Source organism: Carcharodon carcharias, chromosome 6 (assembly GCF_017639515.1).
Source record: "Carcharodon carcharias isolate sCarCar2 chromosome 6, sCarCar2.pri, whole genome shotgun sequence".
NCBI classification, from domain to species: domain Eukaryota; kingdom Metazoa; phylum Chordata; class Chondrichthyes; order Lamniformes; family Lamnidae; genus Carcharodon; species Carcharodon carcharias.
This window is the reverse complement of record NC_054472.1, coordinates 94183815-94205188: the sequence shown is the minus strand read 5'-3', so window position 1 is coordinate 94205188 and position 21374 is coordinate 94183815. Positions and strand designations below refer to the sequence as shown.

The following is a 21374-nucleotide window of genomic DNA, read 5'->3' as shown; positions in this document are numbered from 1 at the left end:
TGGCAGAGCAGGCTCGATGGGAAGTGGCCTACTCCTGCTCCAATTTTTATGATTGATGTAAATGAAGGTTATTTGATAAAAAGGTAACTCCTCATTTGTAACTTTCGAGTACAAACACGTTTCCATCTGTTTATTCAGATGAAGTTACATTGTTTCATAGTTTGCCATTGTGAGATTTGAACTCTTGATCTTGGGGTTACAAACCCAGTACCGTAACCACTTGGCTATTTAAGCCAAGCCTCCTCATTTGTAACTCTTTCGAGTACAAACACGTTTCCATCTGTTTCAGATGAAGTTATATTGTTTCATAGTTTGCCATTGTGAGATTTGAACTCTTGATCTTGGGGTTACAAGCCCAGTACCATTACCACTTGGATATTTAGGCCAAGCAAGTTACATTGTTTCATAGTTTGCCACTGTGAGATTTGAACTCTTGATAATCTTTTAAATTTCATGAATGGTTCAGTAACTCTTTTGAGTACAAACATGTTTCCATCTGTTCCTATTCAGATGAAGTTACATTGTTTCATAGTTTGCCATTGTGAGATTTGAACTCTTGATACTCTTTTGAGTAAACCTGTTTCCATCTGTTTCAGATGAAGTTACATTGTTTCATAGTTTGCCATTGTGAGATTTGAACTCTTGATCTTAGGGTTACAAACCCAGTACCATAACCACTTGGCTATTTAGGCCAAGCCTCCTCATTTGTAAGTTGCATTACCTGTAAGAGAGAAAGAATCTGTTGCCAATTAAGCAAATTCATCAGTTGTTTGCAGTGTTCAAAGGATTCTCAACAGATATTGTAGAGACATTTTTATGAATTTGCAACCTTCTCATGGCCAAACAGATCTTCACAAACTGCACAGCACTCAGCAGTGTAATGTGCATCAGCTGCCTGGCAGGAAACAGAATTGTACAATGTTTATTTCCTTTAGTAATCAAGGAAGTGCAATTATTATACCAATCCAAGTTTTCCTAGCAAAAACAAAAAATTCTCAAAAAATATCTGTACTGGAGCTACTGCATTTCTATTGGTAATTGGCCACTAAGAAAAATACACAATTCCAAAATATTTTAAGCTGAAATGCTTAATGGCTAACCCCATTCACAGCAAAATGATTTGTAAATGAGCAGATACATAGTTTCACTTCTTTTGTAGCTCTCTTAGAAGGGGGTCATTTCATGTGACAATATCTGCATTTTCTGTCAGTAGTTTGGCCATTTGATCAAAACTCAAAAGGTACAGTGATCTCTAGGAGGCAAAGTGGAGGGCAGCCGAAAGAATGGTCAACCTAGGCATAGTTGGATGACGGATGTCAGAGTGGTTGCAGAGCTACAGTGGATGCGAGAAGGTGGTGCAAGACAGGTAAGTGTGACATACCATGATAGCAGGTTCCCGGTAGGAATAGCTAAAAGCAACAAAAGCAATGTGTGTTCTCAGTTTTAATCATGGAAAGATTCTTGTAGTACTATAATACTCGCAACAATTCAAAAATATCAACATTCATGCAACCAAGGGAAGACATCTGTTGGTCAACTTCATCATTTGGAGAAGTTCAATCTAAACTTGATTCAAAATTCGATTAAGATATTTTTACTTTGACTTAATTTCTACATTAAGATGTGAAAGCATTCGCTGATCATCAAATACCTGTTCAACTGGAGTGATCTGAATGGTGTTTTTGCAGTGACAGTACAGAACTAAGCTGAAGGTTACACCCCTTGCGAATGCAAACCGAGCCTTTTACGGTCAGGTGTGTGTGCACGCACGCACACACACACACACACACACACACACACACACAAAATCAGACCCCTTGGAAATTAAAATTCAATGACAAAACCAAATTAATCTTAAATTTTAAAAAATGAACTGCTTATGTGCTTTTAATTCCATTGTCCATTCTATGTATTATATTAAATAAATCCCCTCATAAGAAGGGATGGAAATTGACCTAAACTATTGCTAGTTTTTTTTTGACAAAGAAACAGAGACATGTTGGGTGAAAGTTCAAATTTTATTTTCTGTTGCGCCAAAAAAAATGTGGTAATTTTAAAAAAAACTTCTCAAGTTATATTTCACATGGAATAAATGTTATTCAGATATTTATATCCATCACAGCCATAATTAATTACCTTTTCCATTATTTTCTTCCTCTGATTTTTAATCTACAAATGCTGAGCTTTGATGCGCAATATTATGTAATAAAAAAAGTTGAGAAATCATGACCATAGTTTAAGTCAAAGGAGCCGATTTAAATAAGAGCAGTATTTAAAAGATGGGGCCCACCACTTCAGTCATTGCAATTCCTAACCAATGCAGGCAATTTTACCAAATCCTGTAGAAATTTGATAAAATTATTTGTTAATCCAACAACAGAATTATCTAATAAATAATAATTTCAAAATAAACAGATTGATACATTAGTTAAGTATGGAACATGCATGTTTTTTTACAAGTATGAACAATGGAACAAAACCACTGGAGAATGTTAAAACAAGTAATCCAATTACAAAAGTCTCACTATGCAATTCTGAAAGTGATTTGAAATCAACAAGTAAATTATAAGCCACAGTTATAATTACCACAGTAGAGTTAGTACAATTATCAATAATACAGAATTTACCAAGAGGTTATGAGGGAGAAATTAGTTCAAGGTTTTAAAGAAGCTATTCTAGTGTTCAGCTTACCAAAAGGCCAGATAACGCAGTGTTGAAAATAAAGGCCATTTTTAGATAAATACAAAGGTTCAGAAGAAAAACCTGAAAGAATGCATTACTTCATAATTTTGTTAAATACAATTTCTGCTGACTTTTTGTTGCTTAGACCAACTGTTGCTTTGGTCTAAGTGTTTGTAGAGCAGTGGTGTCCAAATATATTTGTTAAACAGCACTATGCACCAAGTAAGCTATTTCTTACTCTGGCCAAAATGCTTGTGAATTTATTATACCAGCAAAAATTATGAATTAATGCAATTAATAAAACATAAAAGCCTCCATCTGAACAAAATTGGTTTCTATTGCAGTCAATGGGATGCCCTTTTTCAAAAAAATTCATAATAATTACATTTACCTATAAATTCTCAGCACGAACAACCTCAATATAGGTCAAGGAGACAGATTGCTTTGACAATAATTAGAAGCAGCTGAAAATTATTGCCAGTAATAAAAAATGGACAGGTGTGTTGCAGCAATAATTTATCAGAAGAATTTGATGCATGTAGCCTAGATGCTTCATGTAAAAATTGATCTACTTTGTAACTGTTGCTCAAGTGTATTCATCTAATTTTAAAAATAAGGACAGATAGTCTGCAGCAATTTTCAATCAGTAGAGTGCAGGACTGCACAAGGTATAAAAATCACACAGCCCTGTCATGCTGATTGTGCAGTCTAGCCCTCAAACATTACTGGAAATTGTAAGGATAGTTGCATATTGGAAAACACAGGCTGATACCCAGATTAACTGCTTCACCTGATAGCTATTAGTTTGGCCATCTGCACAAACTTGAGGCTTAGAACAATTCGAGGAATATCTAATACAGAATTTAAAAAAAAAAAATTTGCTAGGCCAGCATTAATTGCCCATCCCTTAATGACCTTGTTTAGAGGGCATTTAAGCGTCAACCACATTGACGTGGGTCTGGAGTCACATGTAGGCCAGACCAGGTAAGGACGGCAGATTTCCTTCCCTAAAAAGGACATTAGTAGACCAGATGGATTTTTATGACAATTGGCAATGGTTTCATGGGCATCGTTGGACTTTTAATTCCAGATTTTTTTTATTGAATTCAAATCTGCCGTGATGGGATTCAAACCCAGCTCCCCAGAGCATTACCCTGACAATACCATTATGCCACCACCTCCCCTGCATTATGCTATTATTTCAACAAGTTCCAAACATTATTTCTAGTAATAAGTGCTCAGCTGAATAAAGGCAAAATGGAAGCCATTAAAATTTCCAAATATTTCAAGCGGTTAATTGACTTGTTTAAAAATTGGTAGTTTTGAATTGTAACTTCTCAGGATTAGCACTTTTCATTCTTGCTAAATGCTTGCTGATTTGCAGGTGTTCTACTTGCTCAATTGAGATCTGTTGCCAACACCTGAAGCATACAGGAGAAAAAACTGATTGAAGGCACAATGTGTTAGATCTCTTGTGGCACTGTGTACAGATATATTGAAATACATTTGAATAAAGATGGAAGTGGTTAATTCACAACACCAAAAGTTCTAACCTGTTTTCCAGCACTGAGCTGATCAAGGGTTTGAATGGTGGGTCGAGGTGGCAAAGAAAATCAATTGGATTGGGGAGGGGGGGTAAATGCTGCCATTGACGACCTGGGACACAGGGGATAGGGTAGTAAAGAATGCTGGCAAGAGTAATTACAGGAAATGTAATCATGCCACACAGGACACAGCAGATTGAGCTGGTCAGGGAGGCAAATACGAAATAAAAGTCCCTGGCAGTACAAAGACTGGGAAATTGCACCAAAGTGCACAGTGGATACAGAGAGATCGTTTCACCTAGCTTGGGAATCTAGAACATGGGGATAGAGTCTCACAATTAGGGGTGCATCATTTTGGACAGAGGTTAGGAAAAATCTCTCCACTCAGAGGGCAGTGAATCTTTGGAATTACCTAACTGAGGGTTATGGATGGCCATCACTGTGTATATTTATCAAGGGATTTGGGGAGTGGGCAGAAAATCAGCCTTGATCATATTAAATGGCAAAGTAGACTCAAGGAGTTGTATGGTTTAGTCCTGCTCCTAGTTCTTATGCTCTTAAACTACTAAAAAATTTGGGTGAGGAAGGAAAATGGAAGATGGATATCGGTGCAATATATAACAACCTCACCCCCAACGAGACTGGTTCACAGGGGGAGGAGACAGGGGAAGAGCACAATTAGGCCAAGCCCACTTACCAGCCTGAGAACATTCCATTCTTATCTGGCAGCATTATATATTTAATTTTGAAGTCAGCTGAGATCTCCTGCTGCAGGCAATCTAATGATTTTATTGGTGGTGCTGCAACGTGATTTTTCACAAGGGCAAGGGTCACCCAGTTTCAAATCCACTAGAGAAACCTGGTAAGAGGTGCTGAATTGGCAGAAGAGGCTATGGTGAGTTTAGAAAAATTACTTTTATGCAAAATCCATTTGTGCCAGGAGAGACCAGAATTTGTGTCCAGCCTCAAGATTATTGTACCTTGCTGATATCCGGTACTAACTTTATGCCTTAGATTCCCTTGGTGTCTCCCTGGCCAAACTTCCTGCTCCAGTCAACCCAGCCCTGACAATGGTCCTGCCAGTTTAAAGAAGGAGACTCTGCTGCGTCATTTTGAGGTCCAAGCCTCACAGAGATCACAGTAGTGGTTTCCACTCCACTTGCACACCCACTTGTTCCAAACTCTCCTCTTCCCATCACCACCCCAGTGTAAATTTGAGGCCATTGGCATATGAGTCCTTTCATTATAAAAGGTTGATCAAATGAGAGATTTAAAAATCTTGGCACAGGAAGTTTAATGAAGACAAGAAGTGCACATTATAGCCCTCCATGCAGAATTACATGTCCATGGCATTGCTCATGGTTTAAGTCAAAACTGTTTTAGAAAGGCAAGGACATTTTGCCAGAGGGTAGAAGAGGGATCATTTTTAGAATTGAAATTTAGAAACAATCTTACTTTACAAAAAATATTCAAATATTGCATCAACTGGATAAACCAAGCTTCACATTCTAGCATCCATTCATAAATTCTAAAGGATTCATTTTAGTGACTCATGGTATTAATTTATTTCTCAATTGCACCGCAGCAAACTCACCCGAACAAGCAAATTCAGATTTTGAGTTTACATAAGATCTTGACAATTAGATGATTGGGTTTAAACCTAAACAGTTGGGAGAAACAAATTACAATCCAAAGTATTGGTGCTGCACCAACAAACCGCATCCATCCGCCCCCCCCCCCCCCCCCCCCCCCCCCCCCACCAAGGCCTAGAACATACAAATCTTCAAGGGGCCTACCCACTTCTTCCACTTTCTCAAAAAAAAATCTGTATAGGCTGGCATGAACTAAGTCAAAGGACTTTCAATATAAATACAAATCCTGGTTTTACCACTTCAATAAGAGAAAATTCTAAATCCCACAACTAGGCAGCTTTAAGGATTGGTTTAAATAACTCAGTTTGCAACTTTTAACCAAGTTTACTTCTGGCCTAAATCAATATTTCAGGCAAACTACCTGCATCGTAAAATTTCATATCCAGGGCTTATCCAAAGATCTTCAGACAGATAGACCTCCTCTTTCAGGGGAGGGGGCAAGAATGAGAAAGACACCCCTCATGATTTTTAGCTGAAGCCAATTTTATAAAATTAGTCCCATCTCCAAAATGTAATTTGGGATCTGGGATGCAGTGGGAAACCAAACAATGCTATTTTCACTATGCGAAGGCATGGGCAGTGGTGGGGGGGAGAAAGAGAAAAGAAACAAGAGGAAGAGAAACTAAGAGAGTGAAAGAGAGAAAAGAGAGAAGAACACAAGCAGAAAGATCTTAAAATTTCTTCAAATATTCTTCTGGCATTCCCTGTACAGGATTTATCATAGTTATAGATACATCGACTGTTTCAGTTAATTTTACAACTAATTTTTTTTTTTAAAAACAGCATCAATGCAAGAATGAAAACATTTTTGCTACTGCCAATCCAAAGCAGCCCATCACCACCTGCCTATCATTCAAAAACAGCTTCAGGATTGAAGTTACAATGGAAGAACACGAGAAGTAACAAATATTCATTATATTAATTGAAAATTTACAATTTATACAAACTAGATATTTTCATACAGCTAACATCTTAAGAAATTTGAAGAGAAAGGTGACAGATGGCAAGATAAATTGTGTTTCATAACTGATGCTTTAATAAGAATTGTACAGGCTCATACATAGTAAACCTAGGGGTAAGTTCACAAAATAAGGATCTCAGGGGATGTTTTAATAATGAGAATTCAGTTTTAATACACCATTTAAAAACAAATAAATAGTCTCATTTATGTAGATAACTAGTACTAGTGTATGAATGAGAAGCAGCATTTCCTGTTCTGTGTAGTATTTTTCAGATTCACCATTTTCATTAGTTACAAGAGAATTGCTACCAAAATGCAGAAAACAAAGTTCAGTTTTGCTAAAATATATTTTTATTAATATATATATTAAACTATCAGTTTAAGTTGCTCAAGTTCAAGCATTAAAGCACTACTAGGTGCAATTAAATCACTTATACCAGCAAAGTATAGTAAAAATGGTTGAGGGGATCTACTAGATTGTTGTCACAGTGAAGGTCAACATAGGCAGCAGCTCGAACAATGTGTCTCACACATTGTGATATCTTCATATCTTATTCCCCTTTTCCTTCTCCTTATTGCTAGTTTTAACCATGAGATTCTTAGTGGCTTCCTTTTTATCTTTCATAGGCACACGTTTTGCACCTTTAAGCTTTTCAAAAAGCTTTGTAACCTTCTCTTTCAAGGACTCAGACTTTTCCTTTATTTTCACTTTCTCAACCTTGTCTTTCTTCTCTTTTGCAGATCCCTTTTGCCTCATTTCAGGTTTGTTCACAGGCTTTTCCTTTTTCAGTTTTACCACTTTCAGCTCTGCCTTTTCTTTCTTTGCTTTCTTAGACTTCTCTTCCTCAGCAGCTCTTATAGGTTTGGGTCTCTTAACTTTCTTCCTTGTTTCAACTTTCTCTTTTGCCTTTTTAAGCTCTTGTAATGCTTCCTTCACTTATAATTTTAAAGAAAATCAAAATACAAATGAAAAGCTGTACTTTTGGAAGGATCGTTTTGACGAGAAAACAAAAAAAAAAAGACAACAGCCTGGATTGCAGAGTTAAAGAGTCTACTCCATATATTACTGGATGGAGGGGTGGGGTGTAAATCAGAAAGCCAAGTGTTCTCTATCTTACAAGATTCCAAAAGCATTTTGAATTTGGGGATCATACTACTACAAATACATCATGAAAAATTCTATAGGTACTGCATATGGGTGGGGAAGTAGTTCTGATGTTAGATTGAATGCAAGGAGCATTTTTTTATTAATACACTAATTATTGATATATTGTCTATCAGTTGTAGTCAAATTGAATGCAGCAATATGAATTTTGGATTGGAAAATGTATGCTAATCAGTCACTTAGATTTCAGCAGCGCTTAATGGTGCACGTGAAGTTCAATCACACTGAACATGTTAATAGCAAACAGTAAAATTATGAACTGTGACTGGAAAGAATATTTTGAACAGCGTAACCCTAGGACTAAGTATGGTTAAAACAAAGAGGTGATGAGTTTAAAAATGTTTTTTAGGTTGGTCTTTGCTCACATCTAGCAGAAAATCACCTGCTAGAATTGTTTTAATATGAAATGCGTGTTCTTCACCCTCCATCCCACATGGACATTCCTAAACTAGTAATTTCACAGTTCTAGCACATGCTGATATCATCAACACGCATTCATGCGGTTACTGTCCCTGCAGCAGCATACAACACCACTGCGAGTACACACATCGATCAAACTTACATGGCTGTTTTGATTAGGAACAAAATAGCAGGCCTGCAGGAAGAACAGGCGCACAATAGAAAGCATCACGCATTAAAGCATTTTGGTTTAAGACTCCTTTTTTAATATATCATATTATAATAAGACAAATAAGCGAAGTGATAGTCCAATTAATAGATTATCAATCTGACTTTCTTCTAAATTCAAGAACCAATGTTTCTAGGTTCCTGAAAAATGACTGTAGAAGACGATCCCGTATCATGATGTTGGTAAAGATGCAATAATTAGAAACATAAAGACAACCCAAGCAAAGTATTGCATTTTCAAGTTTATTAACAGGTGTTTATACTGCCCTTCAGGTTAGCACAGAAGAACACTGCATTGCTGGAGTTGCTTTCATTTAATTAAGGAATTAATCAAGGCCATGTCTGCTTTCTTAGTCGGACATAAAAGATCCCTTGGCACTGTTCAAAAAGATATTGAAAAGTTTCTCCCAGCGTCCATTACAATACTTATCTCAACCAACATCACAAAAAAAAATCATCGCCATTTACTGAAGTGCTGTTTATAGGTCCTTGGCTGCAGGCAAATATTGCAGCCAATTTGCACATTACAAAAAAGTACTGCACTTGATTGTAAGTCTCTGTCCTGAAATAATGCTAAAAGCTAAGTAAATGCATGTTTTCTCTTGCCTATATAGTTACTTATCCAGGTCCAGCCCAGCCATTAATCTTACCTTAGTGACCTACACAGGCTGAGCTTTCCAATGTATCAAATTTAAAATTATCAATTTTTACATCTCTAATCTTCTCAAAAGGCATACCCTGCCTATGAACCTCTATGTATCTCTCCACCTTACACACCAGGTCCCACATTCTGGAATTTCCCCACCCCCCCCCCCGCCCCAAATCTTCCATCAAGACACTTAAAATCCACTTTTTTAACCTCAACATCTCTTTGGCTTGAAGCCCTTTTTTTGCTTACGTCACAATGAAATATCTTGGAGCATTCATGTTAAAAGTTATTCTTGGGAACAAAATATGATGAAATATTGAGAATACTGTGGGTTATCTAATTGAATCACTCAGTACAATGATACTTTGTGATGATTCATCAACAAGTACACCATCAGTATAGTATACTCTTAAAAATAAAAACTATTATTTAAAGTAATGCTCTTCTTAAGTTAAACAAAAACAAAAACAAAAACTGTGGATGCTGGAAATCCAAAACAAAAACAATTACCTGGAAAAACTCAGCAGGTCTAGCAGCATCGGCAAAGAAAAGAGATGATGTTTCGAGTCCTCATGACCCTTCCACAGAACTGTGTGTGAGTTCTGTAGAAGAGTCATGAGGACTCGAAACGTCAATTCTTTTCTTCTCCACCGATGCTGCCAGACCTGCTGAGTTTTTCCAGGTAATTGTTTTTGTTTTGGATTTCCAGCATCCACAGTTTTTTGTTTTTAGCTCTTCTTATGTTCTTGGTTTCATATTACTACTTCCTATAATCCTCAGTTCTTATTCTGCCACTATTCTTTGAACTCGCAAGATTTTCCCTTTAATACTAGTCCTAATCTCTCCCATAAACCATGATTAGATCACTCCAGAATTACCTCCTTTGTCTTCTTGAAGACATTCCACATCCAACTTGCAATTTTCACTACCAGTTGATGGTGACACTCCATCTGGAAGCCTGCTGTTGAAGTAAATAAGCTGCACTGGGGATCAGTTTCAACCTGCTGATATTGCCTCCTCTTAATATTAAGAAAAGGATGAAGAGTAGCACTTTGCAAATCACTTGATCTGCAGGTCCATTCTCTCACTATGCAAACTTGCCTGGATACCTGTATCTCATCTGCAACTGCATTCCAATAGCAGAACATCATGAAACTGTACCATAGAAGTATACAAAAAAAAAGCAGTAAATCAGTCCACTGTGTCTGTGCCAGCTCTTCATGACAATGTATTCCTAATCCTACTGCCTCCTAATCCTGTTGTCTCATCAATGCAGCGTCTTCCTCGGCTTTTCTGTTAACTATGTAATGTCTCAACCACTCAATGCAGCAACCATACTCTCATTACTATAGAACATGAAAAATCACCTAACTTGCCCCTAATTCAGTGATATGTTTTAATTCATGAACTCTGTATTACTGACACACTAACCAGAGTAGTCTTTCCATATTCACCAAATTCATCCTAGTTTTAAAACAACTACCTACCTGGCCACCTATTTTCCAGTGGAAAAAACTCCCACTATCTTGAGCTTATCCTCAATGCAGTTTCTCATCTTTGGCAGTACCCTGTGAATCTCTGCTATACTCTCTACATGGCCTAACCAATAAAATATAGACATTTCTCATTACCTTAACGCCAGCACTGTATGCCTCCATTATTTTTTCTCTCTAAATCTCATTTGGAACATCAAATACTTTTTGAAAGTACATACAACCAACAACCTAACCACAACTACATTTGTCACAATAAATACCCTTCACAAATCCAAGCTGACTCAGAATCATTGAACGGTTATAACAAAATCGGAGGCCATTCAGCTAGTGCTCTGATATTTCCTCATGTGGCCAATCACTAATAGGTTCCAATAATTTCCTCACAACGCTCAAACCGACAAGGCTTTGTATTTTTCCTCTCTTCCTTCTTAAATAGAGTAACTGAGGATAGTGTGGCACCACATAACCAACAGCTGTGAGATAACAGTACAGGCTGTTTCCTAGTGAGAGCTCAGAGAACCAGTGTGATAAAACAGGATCAACCATTTCCTAGTGTGGTGTAGTGAGAACACCAGTGCAGTGAAACTGGGTAGACCATTTTAGAAAAAATAAACTAGTAGACATTTAGAAGTACAGAACTGGAGCATTGTTGAAAAAAAAATATTTCTAAGCTTTTAGTCTTGCACTCATCAGGACACTCAAGAATACCAATATAAGGGGGAAAACAATAATTTATACCATATGTGATGAGGTGGCTATTGGTTCGCAAGTGGCGTTGCCATGGAAAATGCACCACTGATGGTGACTTACAATTAACTGCCAAGCATTTTTTAAAAAAATTTAAACCAGGCAGCTTGACCCTGTTTCCTCAGGGCAATGCCCTGACCAACGAGTCAGCGAATGGCTGTCACTTATTTTGTTTCGCTGAAATGGGCGCAATGTATGTACATGTTCTTTCTGTCTGCAAAGAACATGTCCCTGTGTATTAATATATGTAGCTTCCATTACACACAAATATGCCACATTGCGAGCCTGACAATCTTAAATTAGCTTAGCACATTGAGGATTATTTAACAAATGTAGTCCAATCACAGAATCACATCTAATGTTGGACACCGCTTTGAGTTTTGCAGGCATGGGCTGGTTGGTTGTGGTCTGTACCCTGCCCGTTGCAAACAGTGGCTGGGACATGCTGTTTGATACGATACGCCAGTCTTCGGGACGTACAGCCTATATACCCAGCATCACACTGCCATTGAAATTCATATACCCCATTACTCATTTGTGTGATAGGCAGAACATTTGCTAAATAATCCTCTTGTGCTAAGATTTACACTGACAATTTAAGATTGTTAGGCTCACAGTGTGGCACACTTGCATGTTCTGGAAGCTACATATAGTAATACAAATGGCCCTGTTCTTTGCAGACAGAAAGAACATGTACATGCATTGTGCCTGTTTCAGCTAAACAAAATAAATGACAGCCATTCGCTGACCCATTCCTCAGGGCAATAGCTTGACCAATCTGGGTCAAGCTGCCTGGTTTAACTTTCAAACAATGCTTGGCAGTTAACTATCAGTCACCATCACTGGTGCATTCTCCACGGCAACGCCACTTACCAACCAATCAGCATTCTCTTCACACAGTAAATTATATTCCCCCTTATATTGGTACTCTTGCAAGTCGAAAAGCTTAGACATCATTTTTTCAGCAATACACAAGAAAATAAATTGCTTAAGGGGAAGATGACAAAGAAACAAAACGTTAATCCTGGACTCAAATAGAAATGTGTGATTTCTGTTTTAAGGATTTTATGAGAATATTTTATTGGAATGTAAAGTTTTTCAGACAAACTGAACGTGATAAGATGGTAAATATTACATGAGTAAGACAGCATGAGGAAATGATTAAGGGTAGGAGATAAAGTTAGGGAAAATGTTACACCACATATTTGAGAACCGAATTTGATAATCTGGCCATCAGACATTAGAGCTGTACAGGGGAAGATAAGCAAAGATCCAGAGACAGAGATCCCCCTTACCCACCTTTTACATGAAGTGATTAATTTGGCCTAAAGAGTAAGGAAACATTTTTAAAACAATCAAGGCAATAGAGAAACTGTCTTTAAGAGAATCTTATGATGATCATGGTCAAAAGCAGTAAAAAAAAATTAAAATATAAAGAAACTGTGTTTGAAGGGCAAGGTGAAATAATACGTAATTTACCACAAGATGGATACAGGTAAAAGGGAGAGCTGGAAGAAGGATGGGCAATGCATTACTGACCATATTAATATGCCCGTTAGCTACAAAAAGTAGGGCCACACCCTGATGGTAGGCAGAGATATGCAGCTGCCAGAGGGAACCGCCACTGGGAGCAAAGACATTGGGCCATTTAAAATAGGATAAGAAGGTGCATTGTACAGTTGTGTAAACAGCTTAAGGAATTGAGGTCCAAGGTGAACCAGCAGCAGACCGGGAAAGTAGTGAGGGGGGGGGCAACAGCTCCCCTAGTACATGCCAGAAGTGAGGGATAAGGTAATGGTTAAAGGACCAGGTTAAGAGCACCAGAACAACCAGGATACACCCCACAATGGCAAGAACATTACCAGGTAATGACGACTAGTGACACAAGTGTATGTTTGGAAGCATTGGTCACAGGTGAAACCTTATATCTCTGAGTCTGTTTCTGTCAGCAGGAAAGCAACCAGCAGCTCGCTGAACTATTTTATTTCAGACAAATCCTCAGAGCAATGGCAATCTGGAGGACAGCACCAGCAGTAATCATCCTCTTAACAATAACACAAACATCAATAAAGCCACCTGTCTGCATCCAGAGCAGTGAGTGCAGCTACCAAAAGGAAGGAGCGGAGTGGATAAGAAAACAGAGCATTTAGATTTCTGATAAGAGTCACTAGCAGCAGTCATTGTGTCATTCAGATTACATTATCAATAGGGGAAGTCTGACTCAAGTAACACTGGCATGACTTTTACGCTAATGACATGGCTAGAAATGTGGACATAAAGGGAATGTACAACACCAGCACAGGCATGGGGCAATTCTGGTATCTGTATCTAACACAGGAGTGAACATCACGGAGGGATGGGCTAACCTACCCCTATTTGTTTGGGAGCCAGGATTAGAGGGACAATATCGTCAAGAACAACGTATATATGTTGTTAATCGGCTTGGTTGTCGTGATACAGGATGCTTTAAATTTGTCAACCTGTTGGTATCAGAAACCAACAAAGTGCCCAGGCACCATGTCACCACCCCCAGATGGTATAGTCAAATAGGGAAATTGAAGTAGTATGACATAATGTCACGATGGTGACTGTAGAAGCAGTCTATAATTTGACTGGGTTCATTCCAACCCTACTAGCAGCTTGTGGCGATCGTGCAGAATCCACTAGTTGGGCGAGACAAAAAATACCGCGTCTGACCCAGGATTACCAAACCTACGTAGCCCAGAAATCCGGGATATCAGGAGGGGGAGAAGAAGGCAGCAGACACTCTTGGGGGATTTGTTCAGAAGTGCCAACTCGGCCAAAAATTCACTGCAAATCTCCAATATAAATGATCATGCCTCTTGGGTAGCCAAAGAGACGCACTTACAGCTGTACAGATCCGGGGGAAGGTATAACAGAGGGGTTAAAACTACAATCCCAGGTCATCATTAATGCAACAGATTCATTGTCAAAGGGGAGGGCAGGTAACATGTTGGCTCAGGGCTTGATAGGTAACTTTAGGTCAGATATTGAAGATATAAAATTTGGTACAGCGCCTTGACACATCAGGTTGTGGAGAAATTAGACCTTCTCAATTTACAGGTAAAACGACAGGAATTAGTATAGTTTATGAGAGGTATAGGAGACAATTCAATTTCTGATGAGTAAACAACAGAAACAGAACATATCCAGGAGGTGGATATACAAATTCAAATCCTTGGGAGTGGAAAAGAATGGCTAGGTGTACCAGGTGGGATCCTGTGGATATACAATCCCAAGCTGAAATGGACCTCTTGTAATGATAACACAAAAATGTTGTACTGCATTGCATCATCTGCTCCTGTAATATCCTGAAATACATCAGTAATAATTCTACCATTGAGGTGTTATTTAACCCTCCTGAAAGAGCCTTCAAGGCAATCCAAACTTCCCCAACGCAGTGGTGATTTTTGATGGACCAGGCGAGATTCATATGTAGAGACTTAGAGTAAGACAATAACCACACCTTCTCGCTTACAGATCACTGACTCCTTTACTGTGGGGGCTTTCACCTTGCAGGCAGGGCTATGTATTCAGTCCATGGTGGGACGGGACATCAAACGTCAACAACACCCCAGGCTAAATGGTTTGGGGGGCAGTGGAGGGGACCCTAACCACTACCAGGTGGTTTATGGAACAGAAACATCAAGCAATAATGAGGAGAAGGGTGGTGAATCTAGCCACGGGAAAAGCTAGGAAATTGAGAGGATTCAGCTGGTAATTGAGCCATGATGGAAAGAATGCCGCATAACTGGCGGGAAGTACGGAGGGTGGCAGTGGCCGTTGCATCTATGGTTTTGTATTTGCTGTCATCAGAGAAGCTGGTATCCCAAGCAGTACAGATGGTAATGCTGGTCAATAAAGGGGATACCTCAGTATCCACTGCGACTGAAACTCCCTTCCCAGGGAATACAGAACTCAAGGACATTTATGGAGATTTTGCAATTGAATGAAATGATGGTTCCAGGCCTAGCTTAGGTCATTAGGACATAGGCAAAGCCATAAAAGAACAGTACAGTAGCACTCCAAGAGCCCACTAGACTCTAGTAGAATCCCAAGAGCTGCTGGTGGGCAGAGGGTCTTGGGAATGTCCTGCCTGAGCCAGGCAGAGCCTGACCAGGGCCCCAAAAGTGGTGTAACAGAAATGATTTCATATTCAGATTGATATTGATATTGATATTAAGACATGCATTAATAGCTTTGGAATAGGCAAATGTAGTTATGGAGAGTTCTTTCTAAGCACGATAGGGAACACAGCCAAGGCTATAAGAATGATGGGTATGTAGCCAGTACTGTAACTAACAAACAAAAGTCATAAAATCTGATGACCTTCATAGGATGGGTAACAAATGTTAGGGCAATAAGAGCACAAGCTGGGAGGTATTAGGTCCAAGGCATTCAACCTCCCAGCGAGATAACAGAACACCTGCAGCCTGAATTATTCTGCTCACTAGGTATTTAACTGGAGGTTGTACTAGGCAGCATAGTGAAATGTGATAACTAAAATATATAAATGTTATGCAGCCTTTGGATCAGAGAGACACCCTGTAGAATCAGGCTGTGTTCCTCCCAGCATATGCTTGTAATAAAGTCCTTGCTTGCTTGAATCTCAAGACTCAAGAGTAGTAATATTTGCACCACAACAATGCTTAGGTTTCTTTTAATACTGAATTTTTGCACATGAATGTGAGGCAACTTATCAAACACCTAAATATCCACATTTCCTTCTCTATTTCACATCAATACAATATTCATAATCAATCACTTCAAAATAAATTATATAGGTTTGAGCAGATACATTCTGTCACTCCCTTTGGCTCGATAGCCCTAACATTACTCAGCATTAACATGTCAAGATGTGCTAGTGAAGACAAAAAGGCAATACAGTAAGCTAATATTTCTTGGAAGCCTGCTTCCACCTCCCTAACATATTTGTCCAGAAACATACTTGACCCACACTATGTAATGTCACAGGGGAAAATGAATAACTAGATTAAATCTTTCTTCACGACAAAAACCAAATCAGTATTTTAAGAATTATACCATGGAAGCCAGAAGCATCCATTTAGTTAAGTGAAGCAGATAGGGTCAAAATGCATTAATCTATTTAAAAGCTAAAGAGCAAGTCAAAATATAACTACTCTGAAAACAGACAATGCAAGACTTGTTTCATGGAATTGTCACTTTTTATTTAATCATATCTACTATTTTAATCAAAACTGAATTCCTTTGGAAAATGAAGCAATTTCCTATACAGTTTAAATATATATACTGCCTTTTGGAAATGTTGAATAATTTAAAATTATACTGTACAGTTAACACATTATGAAAAAATGTTTCAAGTTCTCCAGAAATCATTAGAAATTGTGTCATTATTGACAATAAAATCAAAGAGGCAACCATCAATGCAGGAATCTATACCACAAGGTAATTACAGATGTAGAAGGCCATTTTAGTTCCTCAATTCAAAACAATGCAACAGTTTCATTACAACTTCCAATTAGCTCTGAAATTATTCCAGGGTTTTTACCTCATCCACATTATTGATTGACCATCCTCTGAAGAATTTAGATATGAGTTCTAAATGTGCCTGTTATTAATTTGGCCATCTGTCCTACTCTGGTAATTTAAAGTAATTTTCATATGTAACATCTCATAACTGTAAAAATAGCAGCAAGGTGACTTTTAGGAAATCCTAAGTTATTGCAGTCGTTCTTAACACAGACCTTTAGAGAGCAGCCTCGTGCCTCATCCATGCATTACCTTCAATTCTCAAAAACCTCTCAATTCGGTGATCAGAGATGAACTCAGTGCTGGCCCCAGTGCTGTGCATAAATTCTACTGACATGTGCCATACTTGTTTTTAGTATATAGTTCAATATTGGCTGATTACTGCTCTGCATTGGCTGAACACGCTGAGTATCAAATCTACAAAGGCTCCAGGGTCTCAACTTAATCTTCAGCTACTGCAACACCACAGTGCATGTATTATCTATTTTCCCTTCCTATATGCAACACTTAACGCTTGGCTACATTAAATTTCATCCACTTGTTTTCTGTCCACTTTAAATTTAGCCTATTCTGTAATTTCTAAGCTGCTTCTTCAGATTTGACTTTATTCTGTTTCAAACTTGTTTGAATTTTTTGTGGTTTTCATCTCCTCTTTGACCACCCCTCCTTCTCAAGATTGAAAAGGGCTTCAGTGTTATATTTTTTGTATCTGCAGCTATGCTCATGTCTCTTTGCCCCCCCAGCTCTGATCATCTTTCTAATAATTTTCTGCATATTTTCATTTACATCCCCAAAAGATTTGATTGTTCAGTTTAATTTTACTTTTGTCTTGTTTATTAATCTATTCATGGCCACGCTTGTTTAAGCTGAGTTTACTGATTCTAGATATTTATTTTTCTTGAGTGCTCAACATTATACATTAAAAAAAGTGTTCCAGTTGCACTCTGCTGTAGTATTGCTGAACATCCACTCTAAATCAATTTGGTAAAACCATTTCCTAACTTAATTCAAGTTAGCCTCTTAAGTTTTTATACTTGGCTCCTGATCGCTATTTCCGAATAGATGAAACTTAAAATGTGGAAAAATGGTCTGTAGAAGGTCTTTGCACATTACAGCACAGCAAAAACGGAAAAAATATCCTACTGCTGGGAGATGCAATTTATCATTAATGGCCACAATCATGCAGTGCATGCTTTCACAAATCCAAATCAGCCAACCAGCTTTGCAGGTACTGGATTTTAGCAAAGTACCTTTCTCTTTAGCTTTTTCTTTTGCTTTCACTTTTCCATCTGGTTCTATCACGAGAAGGAAAAATACACTTAATTTTAAGTTACTTCAAAAACAAACAAGTCAATTTCAACATATTATCTACACAATCCTGAACTTCTCCAATAATGTATAATTATTCAAATTGTTGTAAAGGACCCACATGCACAGTGCTTTATGTTAATAAAACTTTCATGATACATGAAGATAATTGATACCCGGTTATGAGACTGAATTTAATGTTAGATTTATCCAATGTCCTTCAGATCATATTAAATGGCAAATGATTCTAGCATGTTGATTACAGTTGGGGTGGAAAACAGGAAGAATTAATCTTTTGATACTGGCAACAACAAAAAACCTCAATACCACCAGACATGAGAAGCTAGTGGTGAAATTACCTCTGATAAAAATGCGACCCAGTCTCTGTCAACTATATTATTCCTCAAAATCACCACCAAATCTTTGTAACAAGCACTTAACTCCTTGGATGCCAAACAAAATCACTTCTAATCAGTTCTCCATTTTAAAAAATAAAACTTCAGTGCAGGCAATAATTGCCATTGTCAGGCTAAAATATAACATTTATTGGCCTGGAGAGTTCATTAATCCTTCAACAATAAGCATTTTTGTCATAGTGGGACCCAAAATTATTAGACAGTTTCTATGTACAGGCATAATCTTTGCTGTCAATCAATCTGGGATAGATTTCACTATAGGAAGATAATACATTAATCCAGTTCTCCCTCATGGTTTCTTACATGATCCAAAATATAACAGTTTGCCTTAGAATCTGAAACCTGCTGTTGCTACAATGTATGCTTACACTGTATTCAACATGAGAAAATGTTTTCACTAAGTAATTTTACTTTCACGTTAGTGCATTTTTCCTGTTCTATTGGCGAAGAATGCCAAACAATGATTCTGGCCCAGATTTTGGTGCGAGTGGCAAAGGAATGGCCATTCACCTCTCATACAGTTGCCGATAGACTTTTAGTGGGCATGTCATCAGAGACTTCCAGTCATCCAGCCTCTGTCTGAATTCAGTGTCTTCTGCAGGGATCTGTGGTGTCTGTGAGAAGGACAACTGGACTGAAGAATCCTCACAGATATTCAAATGGCAAAGCAGGAAACAAGGGGGAAAAAAAGATTGGGACATACATATGGAATTAACGAAGAAGCATTAAATAGAAAAATAATTTTACATTTTAATAATTCTGGAACATTCATTCCCCACCGTCCCAACCCTCCGAGGGAATGAGACTGCGCACTTGTAAAAATGAATTTTCAGAGCTGGAGAGGTTGGTCGGCCGGCCGTACATGTTACTTATTACATGGTTAAACAGTTCAGTTACTCCTGATTCTACAAGCTCTAATTTTTCCATTTGAATTTAGAATGAGAATAATTAGACCACACTCAACACACAACACTGGGGGACTTCTGTGTATATTTCATCGGCAATGAATACAAACTGTGCAGCCTGCAGAAGAGCCAAGTATCACTGGCAGCACCTTCCAGATTTCCACCTTTACCTGCACATGTTTGGACCCCAAACACTGCTATCAGATCTATTCAGTAACAACGGTGATGCTGGCAGCCCCACTTATTAGCATAGCAAACTCTGGGCCCATGTTTCTCCATAATGTCACTTCTATTTTCACTTAGTGTTTGGAATTAAAGCATAAGAAACATCCTTACTATGTAACATAGTTGTCACAACTTTCACAAGAAAATCTATTCTAATAATTCAATATTTGAATACATTTAAATTTGCAACTAACAAAACTAAAGATGACTGCATTATGAACCTTTCTGGTCCACGTTGCGTACTTTCATGCCTCAAGAATTTTATACATTGAACCATGAAAAACAATCCATGTATTTTGATGCCAATCATGTGCAACGGATGATAATTAAACAAGCATAACCTCTGAAGTCAGATATTGAGAACAGCTGCATTATTCAAACTTTTGACAGTCTACAAGTTGAGGAAGTGCTCACATATAAATCAAGTAATTAACTGACTGAAATGAGCTCCATTTTAAGCCATTTATACATTAACATTCTGGAAGATATTGCCACTATTTTTATCGTTTTCTTTATTGTATACATGCAAATTGCAACATCCTTGTAAATCCAAAACAAAACACACTATAGTCCGGTGAATGGGAGACAAACCTCAAATCTAGTGGGCAGGCAAGCCAGCTAAAACTATTCATTCCACCTACCCCGAACCCCAGACCGTGTGTCAGAAAGGGACGGATGGCAGTTTTTGCACGATTAGATTTCTGTGAATAAAAGTTCAAGTGGAATGTGTTCGTTTAAGAACACAATTCTGCGTTGTCGAGTTTCACTTGGAGAACACTGCCTGCATCGCTTTCTCCTTCCTTGAGAGATGCTCTGACACGGCAAAGGGCCCCTCCATCAGAGTGCAAGGTATCAGCAATCAAGGAGTGTTGTTGCTCATGATGAGAGTCCATCTTGCCCAGCCTCCCGCAACACCCCCAATCTTCCCCATACTGCAGCAATTTTGTGTCTGTCGTGGCAATGTCAAGGGCATCTCTGGCCATGAAGAATGCAGCAGAGAATGGTTAACTGCCAAGCCTTTGTTCAAATTCAAACCCAACACATCGACTCCAAATGGTCAATGAATTGCCATGGGGAACGGGCCAGGGAGTGACTGTCACCCAAGCTTTTGTTTAGTTGAAAAGGGCGCACCTTCTGTCTGCAAAGGACGTGGCCCTGTGTGTGAAGGTATGTGACTTCTATCATGTGTCAGCCATACTGCAAGCCCAACTAATAATCTTAAATTGGTTTTCATTGTAATTCTTAGCATAATCAGGACTATTTAGCAAGTGTTGTCCAATCGCAGAATCACACGAATCACACCTAATGTTGTACATAATGTTTTGAGTTATGCAAGCACAAGTTGGTTTTATACAGTCAGTACTTTGCCTGTTGCGAACAGCCATTTGATACGATCCAGTTGTTGGATGTATGGCATACATGCCTGGCATCACACCGGGACTGAAATTCATAGACCACATAACTC

At 38.3% G+C, this 21374-nt stretch overlaps 2 protein-coding genes across 13 annotated transcripts in view; both read right to left on the bottom strand.

Annotated features, from left to right (window-relative positions):
- Window positions 1-21374, bottom strand: part of unm_hu7910 (un-named hu7910) — a 238752-nt gene that overhangs the window by 155351 nt on the left and 62027 nt on the right. The window lies entirely within an intron of this gene.
- Window positions 6892-19529, bottom strand: LOC121279059 (stress response protein NST1-like). Its single transcript, XM_041189911.1, has 3 exons — window positions 19290-19529; window positions 18306-18350; window positions 6892-7775 (listed from the first exon to the last, which is right to left on the bottom strand). Exons 1-3 carry the CDS (start codon window positions 19294-19296, stop codon window positions 7384-7386), a joined length of 444 nt encoding a protein of 147 aa, XP_041045845.1. The 5' UTR covers window positions 19297-19529; the 3' UTR covers window positions 6892-7383.